We start from the raw sequence: 18,584 nt of genomic DNA on the forward strand, positions 1-18,584 counted from the left end.
TACTCTGAAATATTTTATTTGATAGTAATTGTGAGGAGGGGGAGAGAGAGAGAGAAAGATAAAATACTGATTATTCGGATTGTTAAAAAAATGGAGTAGTAGTAGTGGTAGTAGTATTTGGATTTAGGGTGCGTCGACGGCTAGGTCATTTTGCACCACTACTGTGCGATTTATTACAAAAGTTATGTATAAAGTAATCTACTGCATCTGATGTCTTCGTTGAAAGTGCACATAATTAGACTTTATTAAAAATGATTATTTCTCTGAGAAACCGAAATGTACAGATTAAGTTGGTAGGGTGGTCTCCTAAAAGGGTTTTTAGGTCTCCCCCTAGATTATTTCGTCTTCGCGCTTCGCGGTACTTAACACAATCTAGCATGATGTGTCTAATACTTAATGGACACTTACAATCCTCACATTGGGGAAGTTCCTTCTCTTCAGTAAAGAGATACGCATGGGTCAGGGGGCTGTGCCCTATCCTCAATCGTGTAAGTACTACTTCCTCTCTCCGATTACTACGAGCTGAGGAGGGCCACGCTGCTACCATGTCCTTGATGCCACGGAGCTTGTCATTATTTAGAATCCTCCACGACTCCGGTCATTGTTTATCTTCTCCCGAGCAGACGCAAATATCCTTTTATCACGCGAACACAGGCGTTGAGTCTTTGCGCAAAAAGCTCTCGTCGAGTGATAGGACTTTTATATAAAAGCTCTCTTCAGTGTCCCTCCATCCATTCAACCGACAACACGGACAAGAGCTCTCTCTCTCTTCCCTTCGCAGACGCCTCTCGCAGAAATGCTGTGCGCCATTGTCGACGTTTACCATCTGGTCGCAGCAAGGGCTATGCTCTGCTTGTTCTGCGCATCCCGTATGGAGTGGAACGTAAGGGAAAGGAGACATCTCTCCCTTGAACACCTTCGCGTGTTCAACTGCGATCGTTGCAATAGAAATTTGACGATGTGTGTGAGGCCGTGGACGGAGTGTGCAGAGTGCTGTCAGGCGATGGTGATTTGTCCTCCACTGATTCGCCAGCAAGAACAGCAGCCGGCACCTCCACTGAGTCGCCAGCAAGAACAGCAGCACACAGCGGTTGCTGTGGAATGTGGTGAGTGCTTGCGGGGCATGCGAGCACAGCAGCCGCCGCCACAACACGCGCGGGAGCAGCAACAACGCGGTGAACGAGCGCTTCCCCCAGCTGCTAGTTCGCGTCCACACCACCCTACACCACAGCAGATGCGGGAGGAGCTAAAACGAGGTGAACGAGCGCTGCTCCAGGCTGCTAGTTCGCGTCCACAACACCCTACGCCACAGCAGATGCGGGAGGAGAAGCTACAACGTGGTGAACGAGCGCTGCCCCCTGCTGCTAGTTCGCGTCCACACCACCCTACGCCACAGCAGATGCGGGAGGAGGAGCTACAACGAGGTGAACGAGCGCTGCCTCCGGCTGCTTGTTCGCGTCCACAGCAGCCGTCGCCTCAGCCGATGGAGCAGGAACAACAGCTTTCATATGAAGATTTTCCCTTGCTGAGGCGACGGCTGCAAATGCCCCTCATTTCTTCGCATACCGAGCCAGAAGTCACATCTCAGCAACGGGAGACGCGTTGTATTGAAACCGAACGACACTCGACAGTGGAGGAGGTTCGGTATAAAACACTTAAAGTTCGTGTATTTCCAGGGGCTCATTTTTGAGTTATAGATATATATGTTTATTACGGTGTAGTGAGTGTACTCTGAAATATTTTATTTGATAGTAATTGTGAGGAGGGGGAGAGAGAGAGAGAAAGATAAAATACTGATTATTCGGATTGTTAAAAAAATGGAGTAGTAGTAGTAGTAGTAGTATTTGGATTTAGGGTGCGTCGACGGCTAGGTCATTTTGCACCACTACTGTGCGATTTATTACAAAAGTTATGTATAAAGTAATCTACTGCATCTGATGTCTTCGTTGAAAGTGCACATAATTAGACTTTATTAAAAATGTTTATTTCTCTGAGAAACCGAAATGTACAGATTAAGTTGGTAGGGTGGTCTCCTAAAAGGGTTTTTAGGTCTCCCCCTAGATTATTTCGTCTTCGCGCTTCGCGGTACTTAACACAATCTAGCATGATGTGTCTAATACTTAATGGACACTTACAATCCTCACATTGGGGAAGTTCCTTCTCTTCAGTAAAGAGATACGCATGGGTCAGGGGGCTGTGCCCTATCCTCAATCGTGTAAGTACTACTTCCTCTCTCCGATTACTACGAGCTGAGGAGGGCCACGCTGCTACCATGTCCTTGATGCCACGGAGCTTGTCATTATTTAGAATCCTCCACGACTCCGGTCATTGTTTATCTTCTCCCGAGCAGACGCAAATATCCTTTTATCACGCGAACACAGGCGTTGAGTCTTTGCGCAAAAAGCTCTCGTCGAGTGATAGGACTTTTATATAAAAGCTCTCTTCAGTGTCCCTCCATCCATTCAACCGACAACACGGACAAGAGCTCTCTCTCTCTTCCCTTCGCAGACGCCTCTCGCAGAAATGCTGTGCGCCATTGTCGACGTTTACCATCTGGTCGCAGCAAGGGCTATGCTCTGCTTGTTCTGCGCATCCCGTATGGGGTGGAACGTAAGGGAAAGGAGACATCTCTCCCTTGAACACCTTCGCGTGTTCAACTGCGATCGTTGCAATAGAAATTTGACGATGTGTGTGAGGCCGTGGACGGAGTGTGCAGAGTGCTGTCAGGCGATGGTGATTTGTCCTCCACTGATTCGCCAGCAAGAACAGCAGCCGGCACCTCCACTGAGTCGCCAGCAAGAACAGCAGCACACAGCGGTTGCTGTGGAATGTGGTGAGTGCTTGCGGGGCATGCGAGCACAGCAGCCGCCGCCACAACACGCGCGGGAGCAGCAACAACGCGGTGAACGAGCGCTGCCCCCAGCTGCTAGTTCGCGTCCACACCACCCTACACCACAGCAGATGCGGGAAGAGCTAAAACGAGGTGAACGAGCGCTGCTCCAGGCTGCTAGTTCGCGTCCACAACACCCTACGCCACAGCAGATGCGGGAGGAGAAGCTACAACGTGGTGAACGAGCGCTGCCCCCTGCTGCTAGTTCGCGTCCACACCACCCTACGCCACAGCAGATGCGGGAGGAGGAGCTACAACGAGGTGAACGAGCGCTGCCTCCGGCTGCTTGTTCGCGTCCACAGCAGCCGTCGCCTCAGCCGATGGAGCAGGAACAACAGCTTTCATATGAAGATCTTCCCTTGCTGAGGCGACGGCTGCAAATGCCCCTCATTTCTTCGCATACCGAGCCAGAAGTCACATCTCAGCAACGGGAGACGCGTTGTATTGAAACCGAACGACACTCGACAGTGGAGGAGGTTCGGTATAAAACACTTAAAGTTCGTGTATTTCCAGGGGCTCATTTTTGAGTTATAGATATATATGTTTATTACGGTGTAGTGAGTGTACTCTGAAATATTTTATTTGATAGTAATTGTGAGGAGGGGGAGAGAGAGAGAGAAAGATAAAATACTGATTATTCGGATTGTTAAAAAAATGGAGTAGTAGTAGTAGTAGTAGTATTTGGATTTAGGGTGCGTCGACGGCTAGGTCATTTTGCACCACTACTGTGCGATTTATTACAAAAGTTATGTATAAAGTAATCTACTGCATCTGATGTCTTCGTTGAAAGTGCACATAATTAGACTTTATTAAAAATGTTTATTTCTCTGAAAAACCGAAATGTACAGATTAAGTTGGTAGGGTGGTCTCCTAAAAGGGTTTTTAGGTCTCCCCCTAGATTATTTCGTCTTCGCGCTTCGCGGTACTTAACACAATCTAGCATGATGTGTCTAATACTTAATGGACACTTACAATCCTCACATTGGGGAAGTTCCTTCTCTTCAGTAAAGAGATACGCATGGGTCAGGGGGCTGTGCCCTATCCTCAATCGTGTAAGTACTACTTCCTCTCTCCGATTACTACGAGCTGAGGAGGGCCACGCTGCTACCATGTCCTTGATGCCACGGAGCTTGTCATTATTTAGAATCCTCCACGACTCCGGTCATTGTTTATCTTCTCCCGAGCAGACGCAAATATCCTTTTATCACGCGAACACAGGCGTTGAGTCTTTGCGCAAAAAGCTCTCGTCGAGTGATAGGACTTTTATATAAAAGCTCTCTTCAGTGTCCCTCCATCCATTCAACCGACAACACGGACAAGAGCTCTCTCTCTCTTCCCTTCGCAGACGCCTCTCGCAGAAATGCTGTGCGCCATTGTCGACGTTTACCATCTGGTCGCAGCAAGGGCTATGCTCTGCTTGTTCTGCGCATCCCGTATGGGGTGGAACGTAAGGGAAAGGAGACATCTCTCCCTTGAACACCTTCGCGTGTTCAACTGCGATCGTTGCAATAGAAATTTGACGATGTGTGTGAGGCCGTGGACGGAGTGTGCAGAGTGCTGTCAGGCGATGGTGATTTGTCCTCCACTGATTCGCCAGCAAGAACAGCAGCCGGCACCTCCACTTGAGTCGCCAGCAAGAACAGCAGCACACAGCGGTTGCTGTGGAATGTGGTGAGTGCTTGCGGGGCATGCGAGCACAGCAGCCGCCGCCACAACACGCGCGGGAGCAGCAACAACGCGGTGAACGAGCGCTGCCCCCAGCTGCTAGTTCGCGTCCACACCACCCTACACCACAGCAGATGCGGGAAGAGCTAAAACGAGGTGAACGAGCGCTGCTCCAGGCTGCTAGTTCGCGTCCACAACACCCTACGCCACAGCAGATGCGGGTGCCCCCTGCTGCTAGTTCGCGTCCACACCACCCTACGCCACAGCAGATGCGGGAGGAGGAGCTACAACGTGGTGAACGAGCGCTGCCCCCTGCTGCTAGTTCGCGTCCACACCACCCTACGCCACAGCAGATGCGGGAGGAGGAGCTACAACGAGGTGAACGAGCGCTGCCTCCGGCTGCTTGTTCGCGTCCACAGCAGCCGTCGCCTCAGCCGATGGAGCAGGAACAACAGCTTTCATATGAAGATCTTCCCTTGCTGAGGCGACGGCTGCAAATGCCCCTCATTTCTTCGCATACCGAGCCAGAAGTCACATCTCAGCAACGGGAGACGCGTTGTATTGAAACCGAACGACACTCGACAGTGGAGGAGGTTCGGTATAAAACACTTAAAGTTCGTGTATTTCCAGGGGCTCATTTTTGAGTTATAGATATATATGTTTATTACGGTGTAGTGAGTGTACTCTGAAATATTTTATTTGATAGTAATTGTGAGGAGGGGGAGAGAGAGAGAGAAAGATAAAATACTGATTATTCGGATTGTTAAAAAAATGGAGTAGTAGTAGTAGTAGTAGTATTTGGATTTAGGGTGCGTCGACGGCTAGGTCATTTTGCACCACTACTGTGCGATTTATTACAAAAGTTATGTATAAAGTAATCTACTGCATCTGATGTCTTCGTTGAAAGTGCACATAATTAGACTTTATTAAAAATGTTTATTTCTCTGAGAAACCGAAATGTACAGATTAAGTTGGTAGGGTGGTCTCCTAAAAGGGTTTTTAGGTCTCCCCCTAGATTATTTCGTCTTCGCGCTTCGCGGTACTTAACACAATCTAGCATGATGTGTCTAATACTTAATGGACACTTACAATCCTCACATTGGGGAAGTTCCTTCTCTTCAGTAAAGAGATACGCATGGGTCAGGGGGCTGTGCCCTATCCTCAATCGTGTAAGTACTACTTCCTCTCTCCGATTACTACGAGCTGAGGAGGGCCACGCTGCTACCATGTCCTTGATGCCACGGAGCTTGTCATTATTTAGAATCCTCCACGACTCCGGTCATTGTTTATCTTCTCCCGAGCAGACGCAAATATCCTTTTATCACGCGAACACAGGCGTTGAGTCTTTGCGCAAAAAGCTCTCGTCGAGTGATAGGACTTATATTTAAAAGCTCTCTTCAGTCATTATTTAGAATCCTCCACGACTCCCTCCATTTTTCAAATACCGCATTTCTTAGAGATGCTCCTAAGTCCTCGTAGGGAACCTGCGTTGAGACAAGATCTTCGTTATTCAGAGCTTCCTTGGCCATAGCGTCTGCTATCTCATTCCCGGCTATCCCCTCATGTCCCGGTACCCACAGAAAACGGATATTCAAACCCTTTCTCGAAAGGGTCAGCAGGAGAGTGCATTTCTTGCACGATCGGGTGCACGGGTGAGAAGCCAGAGATGGCTTGTAGCGAGCTCCTGGAGTCAGCGCATATTTATAATAGTGTCTTATCGAATGTAGATCAGATAATTTATTGAAACTGATAAGCTCCTTGTTTTTCAGTAACGCCAAAGTTGTTTAAGTTATCTGATCGATTTCGGATCACTAATGGATTTTTAAGGGTGGCAGTGCAAGTACGTATTTGTAGTTATAGTTTTGGTATTTCTTGGGAAATAAGCCCTGATCCTTTTAAGTCTCTGGTGTACCGCATTTAAACATTAGGGCATAGATCCTATTAATAGAGCAAATATTAAATCTGGTGGAAATTTGTTTACGGATACAGATTATATGATTGTGTGCGTAATATGTGCAAGTGAAGTTTTTTTTGTCTTTGAAGAATACATATTCTGTGATATTATGTGGTGTTTCACGGAGCAATGCTCTGTTACTTGATCTCATTGTGTGATTCAATGAAATAACATTTCAAGTGTTATCTGGTCGAAATCACGTCATAAAAAGAGTTCGAATACCAAATGTGCAGTGGGATGTGAAAAGCCTCGAAAGGTCAGCGTGTTCTTTCTTAAGGTATGTCCGTGGGGGTAGAATGAAGCCGCAATAGCCTATGCCCACAGTCAGTATGAGGAGAGTGGCAGTGGGCAACGATAGAATGTGCCAATGGAGTGAATCGCAAGAGGATGGAATGTTTCTGATGACCTTGAATTTGAACTATCTAGAAGGACAATGTCACACTAATAGAACAATTGACATATACAACTACAAATGAATATTTAATATTGACCGTAAGATATCAACAGAAATGGCTGGCATTTAGTGACTTAATACATACGTATAAGTACCCAAAACTAAAGATCCTACAAAAATATTTATTAACCCTAATGTTTTGATATTCCATTTTCCTAAATAAAATATTTGTTGTCCTAATAAAGTTTTATTTACTCATTTAATCTGTGATTGTAACCATGAGTGAATAATCAGATGGTATTTAAAGTCTTGATAGAGTTATTATTATTTCAAAAGTATTAAAAACTGTGCATTTATTAAATTGTTCACTAGAATTTGACTCATGCAATCTGTTACTTAAACATAAAATGAGCCCTTGTTGAAGTGGCACTGTTTCTAGAGCAATATATTTATTTGAAATCATTGCCAAATATTTATTGTGATCATGTTGTTGGTGGATGTGAAAAATGGTGATATCTTATATTTTCGGCTGAGAGAGTATTTTTATTATTCAAATCACCGCAGACGAATGGCCTGTGAGAAACCTTTACGGATTTCTGCATCTGCAGTCTATTCACTCTTTCTTAGGGGATCATTTTGTTAAATTGTTCTATTGTTTTGAAGTAGGAAGATACGTGTAAATATATATAACTCAAGATCCCACTGAAAAATATTTTGTTTACACATATATTTGCATGTTCTACTTTCTTCTTAACGAAAAATATGGTGTCATTGTAGTTGTATTTATACATTTAAACTGTGATTGTAACTATGAGTAAATATTTAGACGGTGTTCAAAGTTTTGATAGAATTATTACTACTTCAAAACTATATAGAAACCATGCATTTATTAAATACTGCGATAGAATTTACTCATCGATGAGTTGTATTTATACATTTAAACTGTGATTGTAAATATGAGTAAATATTTAGACGGTGTTCAAAGTTTTGATAGAATTACCAATGATAAGGCATTTCACAGGCCATCACCAAAGATGGATGGCCTGTGAAATGCCTTAATGTATTTTTTCATGCATGGAATATTTACTCTTTCTAAGAAGTGGATTTTGTACATTTGCCAGATTTTCTAAGCAAAAATATGTGTATATATCCATCACAGATGATACCTCAGAAAAATATTTTTTCAACAAATATATTTGGATGCTCCATTTTTTCTTAACGAAATATTTGGTGACTTTGGAGTTGTATTTAAACATTTAAACTGTTATTGTAAACATGAGTTAATAATCAGGCGGTCTTTAAAATTTTGATGGAGGTATTCCTACTTAAAAATTATTTAAAAACAATGCCTTTATTAAATTGTTCGCTTGAATTCGACTCATCGGATTTTTTACTTAAATATAAAGTCAGCACTTGCTGATTTAGCATTATTCCTAGAGTAAGATTCTTTTATTGATCCCAAGTAGATGTTGCTCTGTCTACATCCCGCGAGCGACTGCCCACTGCCAAACTGCTTACTCTCCCAAGTCCACCTTAGGCGTCCCCACGTGATCGGCATTCACCTCTCCGATTCGTTATCATCGCCGTGGCGTGTGAGGCTTGTAGGTCGCTGATGTTGCAGTACCTATTGGTGGGAAAGGAGGGGCCGGAAACCGGAGGGATGAGCAGTAGGGCGGATCGGAAAAATCGATTTTTTTTTTCAAATCCATCTGGCCCAATGAAAAACATTTGTGGGATCGATAAAAAATAAAGCCAGAAAATTTTGAGACATCTACGTGAACCCCTGAACCTCGCTCAAATGCTATATAGGGGGGGAGGGTCAAAATTCGAAAAATATATAGTATTTTATGGTCATTCCCTATAGATTTTGTCGAGTTGAATTACAAAGGAGCCGCCGTAGTCACCTAGGGCTACGAGAGCTGTCCTTATGGCATAAAGCTCCGCCGTGCACACACACTTGTACTAACGTATCGCAACTTTTCCGCGCTATTACGACACTGAATTTGGAACTTGACTTTTTTCGAACCACCCCACTACACAAGTGCTTACGCATCGACGCCAGAGATAATTTACAGGATGATCGGAGGGTATGAGAGAACTCCTCACAGGTAACGCTACTTCATTTCGTTAAGCGATCCAGTTCTGCCAAAATGCTAAAATCACGACTTGCTCCACTGGCGTCTACGGAAGATGTAGAGGAAGTGGTGATTACGACTCCAGACTCAGATTCGGAAGAGCATGATCCACTGATGAAAGAATACCCGACTACCACAAGTGCTTACGCATTGAGGCCAGAGATAATTTTCAGGATGATCGGAACGTATGAAAGAACTCCTCACAAGTAACGATACTGCAGATCAAGTGCCGAAACGTCACAATCAAGGACGGATTTACAGGATGATCGGCACGTAGGATAGAACACCTCACAGGTAACTCTACTTCATCTCGTTAAGCGATCCAGGAGTTCTGCCGTAATGCTAAAATCACGACTTGCTCCACTAGCGTCGATGGAAGATCTAGAGGAAATTGTGATTTCGACGCCCGACTCGGATTCGGAAGAGCATGATTAACTGATTCAACACTACTGCACCTGCTTAAGTGCTTACGCATCGGCGCCAGAGATAACTTAGAGGGTGATCGGTTCGTATGAGAGACCTCCTCACAGGCAACGCTACTGCAGCTCAAGTGCTGATACGTCACATTCAAGGAAAGCTTTACAGGATGATCGGCACGTATGACAGAACTCCTCACAGATAACGCTACTTCTTTCGTTAAGCGATCCAGGAGTTCTGCTAAAATGCTAAAATACGACTTGCTCCACTGGCGTCTATGGAATATATAGAGCAAATGGCGATTACGACTCGAGACTCAGATTTGGAAGAGCATGAGTCACTGATTCAACACTACTGCACCCGCACAAGTGCTGACGCATCGGCGCCAGAGATAACTTACAGGATGGAACGATGCTTCAGCTGCTCAAGTGCTAATGCATCGGACTCAGAGATATTTACAGGATGATCGGTGCGTATGAGAGAACTCCTCACAGGTATCACTACTACAGCTCAAGTGCTGATACATCACGCTCAAAGACAGACTTACAGGATGATCGGTACGTATGACAGAACTCCTCACAGATAACGCTACTTCATTTCGTTTAGGGATCCAGGACTTCTGCCGTAATGCTTAAATCGCGACTTCCTCCACTCGCGTCTATGGCAGATCTAGAGGACGTGGTGATTACGACTCCAGACTCAGATTCTGAAGAGCACAATTCACTGATGGAACACTGCTTCAGCTGCTCAAGTGCTAATGCATCGGACTCAGAGACATTTACAGGATGATCGGTACGTATGAGAGAACTCCTCACAGGTATCACCACTGCAGCTCAAGTGCCGATACGTCTCACTCAAAGACAGATTTACAGGATGATCGGTACGTATGAGAGAACTCCTCACATGTATCACTACTGCAGCTCAAGTGCTGATACATCACGCTCAAAGACAGACTTACAGGATGATCGGTACGTATGACAGAACTCCTCACAGATAACGCTACTTCATTTCGTTTAGGGATCCAGGACTTCTGCCGTAATGCTTAAATCGCGACTTCCTCCACTCGCGTCTATGGCAGATCTAGAGGACGTGGTGATTACGACTCCAGACTCAGATTCGGAAGAGCACAATTCACTGATGAAACACTGCTTCAGCTGCTCAAGTGCTAATGCATCGGACTCAGAGACATTTACAGGATGATCGGTACATATGATAGTACTCCTCACAGGTATCACTACTGCAGCTCAAGGGCTGATACGTCATACTCAAGGACAGATTTACGGGAGGAATTTTACGTATGAGAGAACTCCTCACAGTTAACACTTCTTCATTTCGTTTCACTGAAAGCTCGCACTTGGTGCACGAAGGAATCGATGGCTCAACAGTACACCTCCGAGCACAGAAGAGGCACAAATTTTCAGCACGGGGATTGAGCTTAGAGAGGGGAAAGAGATAAATGAAATCTATGATAGTATCTCTGCATGTTTCTCATGATATTCTAGAGCTGACTTTTCTCACGCCTTACGTTTCCATTCCAAATCCTCAGATTAGGAATATATAGTGAAATCGGTATAATAATTCTATCTAAAACATATTTAGATTAATAGTTACTTCTTAGTATCCAGTTATTCTGCATCATTTTTTTGCATTTAGTCTCCATGTTTTACTCTTTCGAAACCTTCGCAATGCTGTTATCTCATAAATTTATTCAATGACACCTCCATTTGAAAGGAATGCATATATTGCTTCTTTCCCTCCATCATCGTCACGTAAGTCACATTAACTTTAAGCCACTCATGTTTTTAACAAATTCTTTTTTCTCTCCCTGTTTATCAAAAAATGCTCAAGCCTTTTCTTCACATGAGTGATTTTCCCTTCTTTTAATATATTCCTAGACATTTATGGCATTTATCACTATTTTCTTTCGAAACGATTCTTATTGTAAACTCCCAACCGTTGAAATTCTTCCTTTCCTAGAGTGTAATGTAGAATTTTTCTTTCGAAAGCACCTTTTTCACATAAGGTTGGAATATCTGAAGGGGCTGTTTCCGAGTTTTTGGCATGTTAAAAGTTCCGCCATCTAGGTTTGGCAATTTACGGACTCAGTCTCCGACTGATATTGTGACGTTGCCAAGTTTTGCTCTGAAAATGCACTAGTGAAAAATGCTTCTGCAATCACAAGTATTTTTCCGATAATTGTCATCAGAGTTCCCAGTCCTTCCTTATACTTCAATTTATGTACAAACTGCGTCCTGTCAGCCGTTTACTGGCGGTAATATCCTTACAACTATAGTTCAGTACTGTAATTGTTATTTATCCATTGGCTATAATACAATAAAATGCCATTCTAATTCCAGTTAAATTACCGCTTTACACTCATAACATTTTATTTTAAGACGAGCTGATTGTAAAAGGTAATCAAGGTGATCAATAAAAAGTTATCGAAAGAAAAAAACTCCGCTAACCTTATAAAATGAAGAAAAGACTTCTTTTGTGTGATTTCCCCTTTTTAAATATGTATTCCTTGGCATTTATATCATCTTTCACAAAATTTTCTTTCAAAGCTATTGTGCGTTTCATAATTAAATCTATTGTATTAACGAATTATGGGCATTATTATTATAAATAGTAGTGGTGAACAGCCCCCATTTACTTTAAAAAATGAAAAAAATTATGATATTCAGTTATTTCAGAAATGTAACGATTACAGTAATAGTTCATACTTTTAGGCACTTATACTCGGCATAAATGTTATTTTTTTTGGTAGGGGACAGTGGAAACCCACTTGAGACATGCCTCCTGACCCCAGTGCCTGGCAAGTGGAAATAAACACACTAGAAGACAGGTACATCCGTTGTCTTTGCTGAGCAAGAAGCATTTTGGAACAGTGCAATGGACTATAAAAGGCAAGGTGGCGATGTCTCCTGAAGCACTGAGTCCTGCTACATGCCAAAAAGGCCAGCAGCATCATAAACTCGTGCTATGTCCTCCATAACATGTGCCTAGCACGAAATGTTCCTCCACTTCAAGAACCTGAATTATTACAAAATGAAGAGTAGTAGTAGTAGGTTTGGGGTTAAGGGTGCGTCGACAGCTAAGGTCATTAGCACCACGCGCAATCAAATTGCGACATAAGCATATACTATAATTTCAGTTTGGTGCGGCACTGTTGACAATATTGATGTAAACTTCGAGCCTATCAAATCGAATTCAGAAGACCAGTTTTCTTAACGAATTCTATGACGCGGCATAGGCGGCCAGGGTCATCGCCCAGAATAAATTCTAGGTTGCCCCTGACGCCTGTCCGGTCTCGCGTAATATGATGCTCATCACACTCCGTCAAGATGTGTCTCACAGTCAGGGGACAGTCACAATAGCCACATCGAGGTGGGATCTTATCTTGGGTGAAGAGATAGGAATGTGTCAGGGCGCAATGACCGATTCTCAGTCTAGTAATAATGACCTCCTCCCTACGATTCCTCCCAACAGAAGAGGGCCACATTGACGTAACCGGTTTGATCATTCTCAGTTTGTTATTCGATACGTTCGTCCATACCTCGCTCCACTGCCGTAGAACTATTCCGCGCATGGCCGTCTGCAGGTCTTGATAGGTTACAGAAGTCGAAGCCTGCGCCGGCAGCGTGAGCGCCGCCTTTGCAGCTGCATCTGCTTTTTCGTTTCCTGTTATTCCCATGTGCAAGATGAAGAGGAAGACAACAACGATAACAATATTTTGCAACATTATAGGGCCCAAAATATGCGCCCAGCTGGGAGAATGCTGCGTGAGCGTATAATCAGACAATTTTTTCCTAATAATTTACTATATTAGTCCTTGTAGTACCAGGGAAATGGGAATTAAGAAATAAATGTTTTTCAAATTATTTATTTTTCATTTGAGATAATATCACATGTCCAAGATGGCGCGTCATGGTGATGAAAGTGTGTAGCTCCTGCGAAAATGTTGTAGTAAAGTGAACCAAATGATTTATTGTGATATTTTCCATTGTATTCGTGCAGGCCTCTAATTTGTGTTTGCCAGCACTAAGGAGCAATAGAGACATTTTTGGAAGCGTGTTAATTGTCGGCGAACAAAGATCTCGTTGTCAAAAATGGCGGAGGATATTGAATCTTTGTAAAGTGATCCGGCTTGTGTAAAGGCGACTACGACACATTATTGGATCCGAAACCACCGCGGATGAAAGAATCTTACCCTGTTCCTTTGATAAAAAGTTACCTTTGTTGATGCAGTGAAAAACGATTCCGACGACGGTGACGTTACCCTATCGAAAACAAGTGAGAAAAACAAAGTGCTTTGTGTTATACGTGTGTCTCCCTCGTTAACCGTGTATCCAAATTCTTCTTCTTCCCTGAAAGGAGGGAGTGATCTGGAAGATGATGATTCGAAATCATATTTAAGTGACGCGAACGACGGCTTTACAAGAGTGAAGCGTTCGAGAGCAAAGCGACGTAATTACATAATCGGAAAGGCGAAAGATGTTAGTGATTGTCCATTTAAGGGCACAACAAGGAAATGCCAAATTCACGCATGGAAAATTCAACCCATTACCACTACGGAGGATGAAATTAGATCTTTCTGAATAGATTCGTAAAAATTGACCTTTACGTCGTGAAACTTGCAGCTAAGGGTGAATATACTTCCTTTTGTGTTTCTGTTGACATACTACATAAACACTTGCTTCTGAGCGAATCTTTCTGGCCCGAGAATGTGGCCGTTAGGCCGTCATTTTTCCCACGTAACCGCTCTTCCGCAGGAGAAGTCTCACCAAGGGACAATATCCAAGCTGCAGATGCTGCTGCTGTCAAAACGAAAGTAAGTGTTAACCAAACGGTTAACTCACAATCAGCTAACTCCACTGTCCAGGTAAACAGTATGATCACCCGAAACAAAGGCAAGGACCCTGCTTTGAAAGGCGAACCTCATAATAATGTAGATAATTCGATCTCACTGATAAAAATTTTAGCGTTAAATATTCAGTGCCTAAGTAATAAACTTGTGGGTCTAAAAGCTGTAGCTGATTGTGAAAAACCTGACCTCGTATGTCTTTGTGAGCATTGGTTAAAAGAGGTAAGTGTAGCATGACCCTGCTGGCCTTCACACCGAAAAAAATAAAAAGTGCTTTTGATGTCATATTTTCATTTGGATGGAGCCATAAATGAAGAGTGTGGAAAGCCAGAGATAACTTGCATGTATAATGCCACTAAAGGAGAAACAGACACATTTGATCAACTGTCATGAGCGAGAAAAACCCTTCGATGGCCAATGCGGATTTTCTATTGTACGCTAGACCAAGCTGGTATAAACGCAATGGTTCTTAATCTCATATTGATAGTAATGAAAGCATGAATCAGAGAACATTTTTAAAATACTTGGTTTTGTCACTCAACAAACCTTATTTGCATCAACGCATTTAGAGAAAAAACCTGTGTTCTTCCATCAGGACTACCAATGCAGAAATTTTAAAAATTGACATATCAGCAATTAATAACCCAAAAAGTAACTCAGAACCCAGTTAGCTGTGACCGGGACGAGCGCCCAGTCCCTTTATTCGCGGCATCCTTCCAGTGCGGAGGATACGTACGTGTGCAGACATTGCTTCCAACAAGGGCAAAGGGCGAAAACGGGCCGAGCGCTCGCCGCAACGATCCCCCGGTTTACGTTCTCGTTCGCGGTCCCACTCGCCGGGATCCTCTCACAACATAGTCCCGCCGTCTTGACCGCTGCAGAACCCCAGGACCAGCCCCAGCCTCATCCACTCATCTCCACAGCCCTCCGACGCCAACGCGTTGATGGCCAACCTGATAAACTGGAATGATACCACAACGATGCAGTTGTCCTTTACTCCTAATAGTTTGCAGAGAGTGCATTATATTATTTCTGTTGTTCCTCGAATCAGACAAGTGGACATCCCCAAGGCAGCGGGATTTGTAATGGTGTGTCTACATTCTAAATCACCCGTATTTCCTAATTAATGATATCGCCACCAGAAAAAAACAAGTGGGCAAAAGTGTTATGGGATGACGGAGTGTGGCAATCTCCACGCGAGTTTTCTGGTTATACTTCAACATTAAACGTGTACGCGGACGCCACCCCGTTCCAGGTGGCCTGGACAATACCGGCGCTGGATATCACGGAGATTTGGAGCCTCCCGGAACAACTGAGCATGTATGAGGCGGAATGTTGGGCCGCATTAATGGCGGCGTTACACGCTTCTTTTAATGAGACTATTCCTTATTAGCTTTGCTAATCGGGGAGTTCATTCTGCCGCACCCTATCAAACATTGTATTTACAATGTTTATTTTGGTAACAGGCTAATACGCAAAGGGGTCCTGAGGAAAATCGAGAAGATTCATACAATGATGAATCTATTGTCGATGAACCCGCAACGGTCGAAGATGAACCACCGGCGCCTACTAATACAACAATGGCGTCTGTAACTGCAACGGCGGCGTCTACGAGTACAGCGACGGCGCCTGCTTCTAACATTTCCCAAGCTCGGAAAAGAAAACGTCGTAATGATGCTGACAACGCACAAAATGAAATGCTACTTAATGCATACTCCATTTGGAAAAAGACATCGGCTACTCCTACTGACCACTATGAAACTTTTGGAATGCATGTAGCAAGTGAACTGAGGAAATATGACTCCAACACTTTACCTCATGTGAAGAGGGCAATATTAGATGTGTTTGATGTGTACATGCAATAGATTTATGACAATGTTTAACTCTGCGATATACTACGTATGCGCTGTAATTACGTTCATTCCATGTAACAACAAAATGAGAGGACAATAAACAATCGGGCTACATGACTGGGATTACCTTTTCCATAAAAAGTTGGCGGCCTACGCAAACACACCATTAGTTAGTTAGTTATTATTGTTTTTAGGGTGCGTCGACATCTTAGGTCATTTTGCACCGCATCATTCCATTCGTAGAAGTTCATTTTGGGAGGATCACGTCATAACCTGAAGGAATCTGGATATTTATTTCCTCGGAATATAAAATAATAGGTGAGAAAGGTGTGTGCGTGAATACAAGTTGTGTAACGAGGTTAGATTTCATTCAGCAGACCAATAGTTTTCAGAAATTTTATTACCCGACTAAGACGTTCAGGGTCGTCACGAAGCATGTCGTTTAGTCCTCCAACAAGGTTCATCCTATATCGCAATACCCGGTATAGGTCACATTCCGTCAGGATATGTCTCACACTGATTATAGAGTCACATTCCTCACAATGAGGCGGGATTTTATCTTCTGTGAATAGATAGGAGTGAGTCATGGCGCAGTGCCCTATCCTCAGTCGTGTGATGACTACCTCCTCTCTCCGAGTATTCCTGACCGAAGAGGCCCACTCTGACACGTCAGGTTTCACGCTACGGAGTTTGTTCCCCGTTTGGGAACACCAGCGTTCTTTCCACTGATTTAGAACGATTCTCTTCCACGCTACCTGGAGATCACCTGCAGGCACTGGCAGTGTATTGCGTTCTATATCGGATAGAGCCTCTTTCGCCGCTCTGTCTGCCTTTTCGTTTCCATACAATCCATGTGCTATCATTGATACCCGACGCCAAGGGTAAGAGCCCACGTTAAACTCTTTCGGATTTGAGCCCCGGTTTATCCGGGGCCGGGTCGCGACAGATCAACGGAAGGAGGGACGACATCCACCTGAATAGTGAAGGCTATCGACGATTGTTAGTACTTTTAGAGAATAAAATATTCAAAATTTACGTTGTCTGTCTACTTCAGGGGTTCCCAAACTGGGGGGCGTGACACCCAAATGAAATAAATAAAAAAATACAAAAATTATTTCCTCAGATCTTTGAAATAAATTATTTCTAAGTTTTCATAACTGTAATCTTTCCATTCTGCGTTTCCCGCATTCAACAGTGAAAAAAAAATCTACCTACCCACCGTATCAAGTAGGCACATACTTGTACGAGTACTTGTGCAAGTAGGAGTTGGTATGTACGGCACCGTGGAAATGGGGTATTGCAAAATGGAAAGCTGATATGTGTAGCGGGGGAGGGGGGGAGGGGGCGTGGTACAAAAAAGTTTGGGAACCCCTGGTCTACTTCCACTTGAAACGAGAAAATGGCATGCTATTGTCCCAAAAATCCATTGTACCTTTTCCCTACTTAAAAAAGAAATGTTTGCTGCGATGAAACTGCGATGAAAGAATTTTTGAGAAAGAAAACGGAGTAATGGTAAGTTATATACACTCATACCGTCAGTCAAGCCACAGCGTGGCAAGAAATTACAAAGTATTGCAGATCCTGTAACTTGAATATTAGGGACAATTCGCGGAATATCTGTACACAGTACTAAGTACTGATGTCTTGTCTACCATATATTAAAGAACCAGCGATATGAATGGACGCATAACTGAGTAATGGTAAATATTATACACGGACACCTTCAGGCGAGGCACGCTTTCATGGGGTGAGTATTAGGGACAATTCGCGGAATATCTGTATATAGTACTAAGCATTGATGTCTTGCCTGCCATATATTAAAGAACCAGCGATAGGTCCATTTTTTGTTGTAATTTCCAAGAGTGTAACTGCATGAAGAAGCATGGTGAGGGAAAGGTGAAGAATGGTGGGGTAGATGTAATCTGTACACTGAAATAGCTGCTTCTACCCATTCGCATGTTTGAATGTCCTATCGATGCATCTCACCACTCCCTGCCCTTCTTCTCAGGTGCCGGCCTACCTGTGGGGGGTATGATGTGATGGGGGACAGCCATGCCGCCTGGGGGAGAGGATGGGTTATCCCCTAGAGGGAAGTAAGTGACGATTAATTGCTTACATTGAAAAACATATTTCGGAAGACTTTTAAAGTACTTTGTATTCACGCTGCCTTTCCTACACCCCCAGTGTTTCCCCGGCGGATTGGTCCTCCATCTCCTCCAGGCGGTGATGGCGGCGGTGGAGGTGCCCTAATAATGATAGGGTCAAACGACCTGAGGAAATTGTGGGCGTGGGACGTATTTCAGCCTCATTCGGGAGCCATTGAGGCGGGGATGCCGGGAAATTGTCCTAGTGGAGGTTTTCCCGGCTCATCGCCTGACGGAGACAATAGCCTTCCGAATGAGGCTGATATCG

At 43.9% G+C, this 18,584-nt stretch overlaps 2 protein-coding genes across 2 annotated transcripts; both read left to right on the forward strand.

The window, feature by feature from the left end:
- Positions 1–958: 958 nt before the first annotated feature.
- On the forward strand, positions 959–1,690 carry LOC124168673 (mediator of RNA polymerase II transcription subunit 15-like). The gene has a single exon (XM_046546938.1). It carries the CDS (start codon positions 959–961, stop codon positions 1,688–1,690), a length of 732 nt encoding a protein of 243 aa, XP_046402894.1.
- Positions 1,691–2,685: 995 nt separating this feature from the next.
- Positions 2,686–5,199, forward strand: LOC124168675 (mediator of RNA polymerase II transcription subunit 15-like). Its single transcript, XM_046546939.1, has 2 exons — positions 2,686–3,371; positions 4,488–5,199. The coding sequence occupies exons 1-2, from the start codon at positions 2,686–2,688 to the stop codon at positions 5,197–5,199; spliced, it is 1,398 nt and encodes a 465-aa protein (XP_046402895.1).
- Positions 5,200–18,584: the final 13,385 nt, after the last annotated feature.

Source organism: Ischnura elegans, chromosome 12 (assembly GCF_921293095.1).
Source record: "Ischnura elegans chromosome 12, ioIscEleg1.1, whole genome shotgun sequence".
NCBI lineage: Eukaryota > Metazoa > Arthropoda > Insecta > Odonata > Coenagrionidae > Ischnura > Ischnura elegans.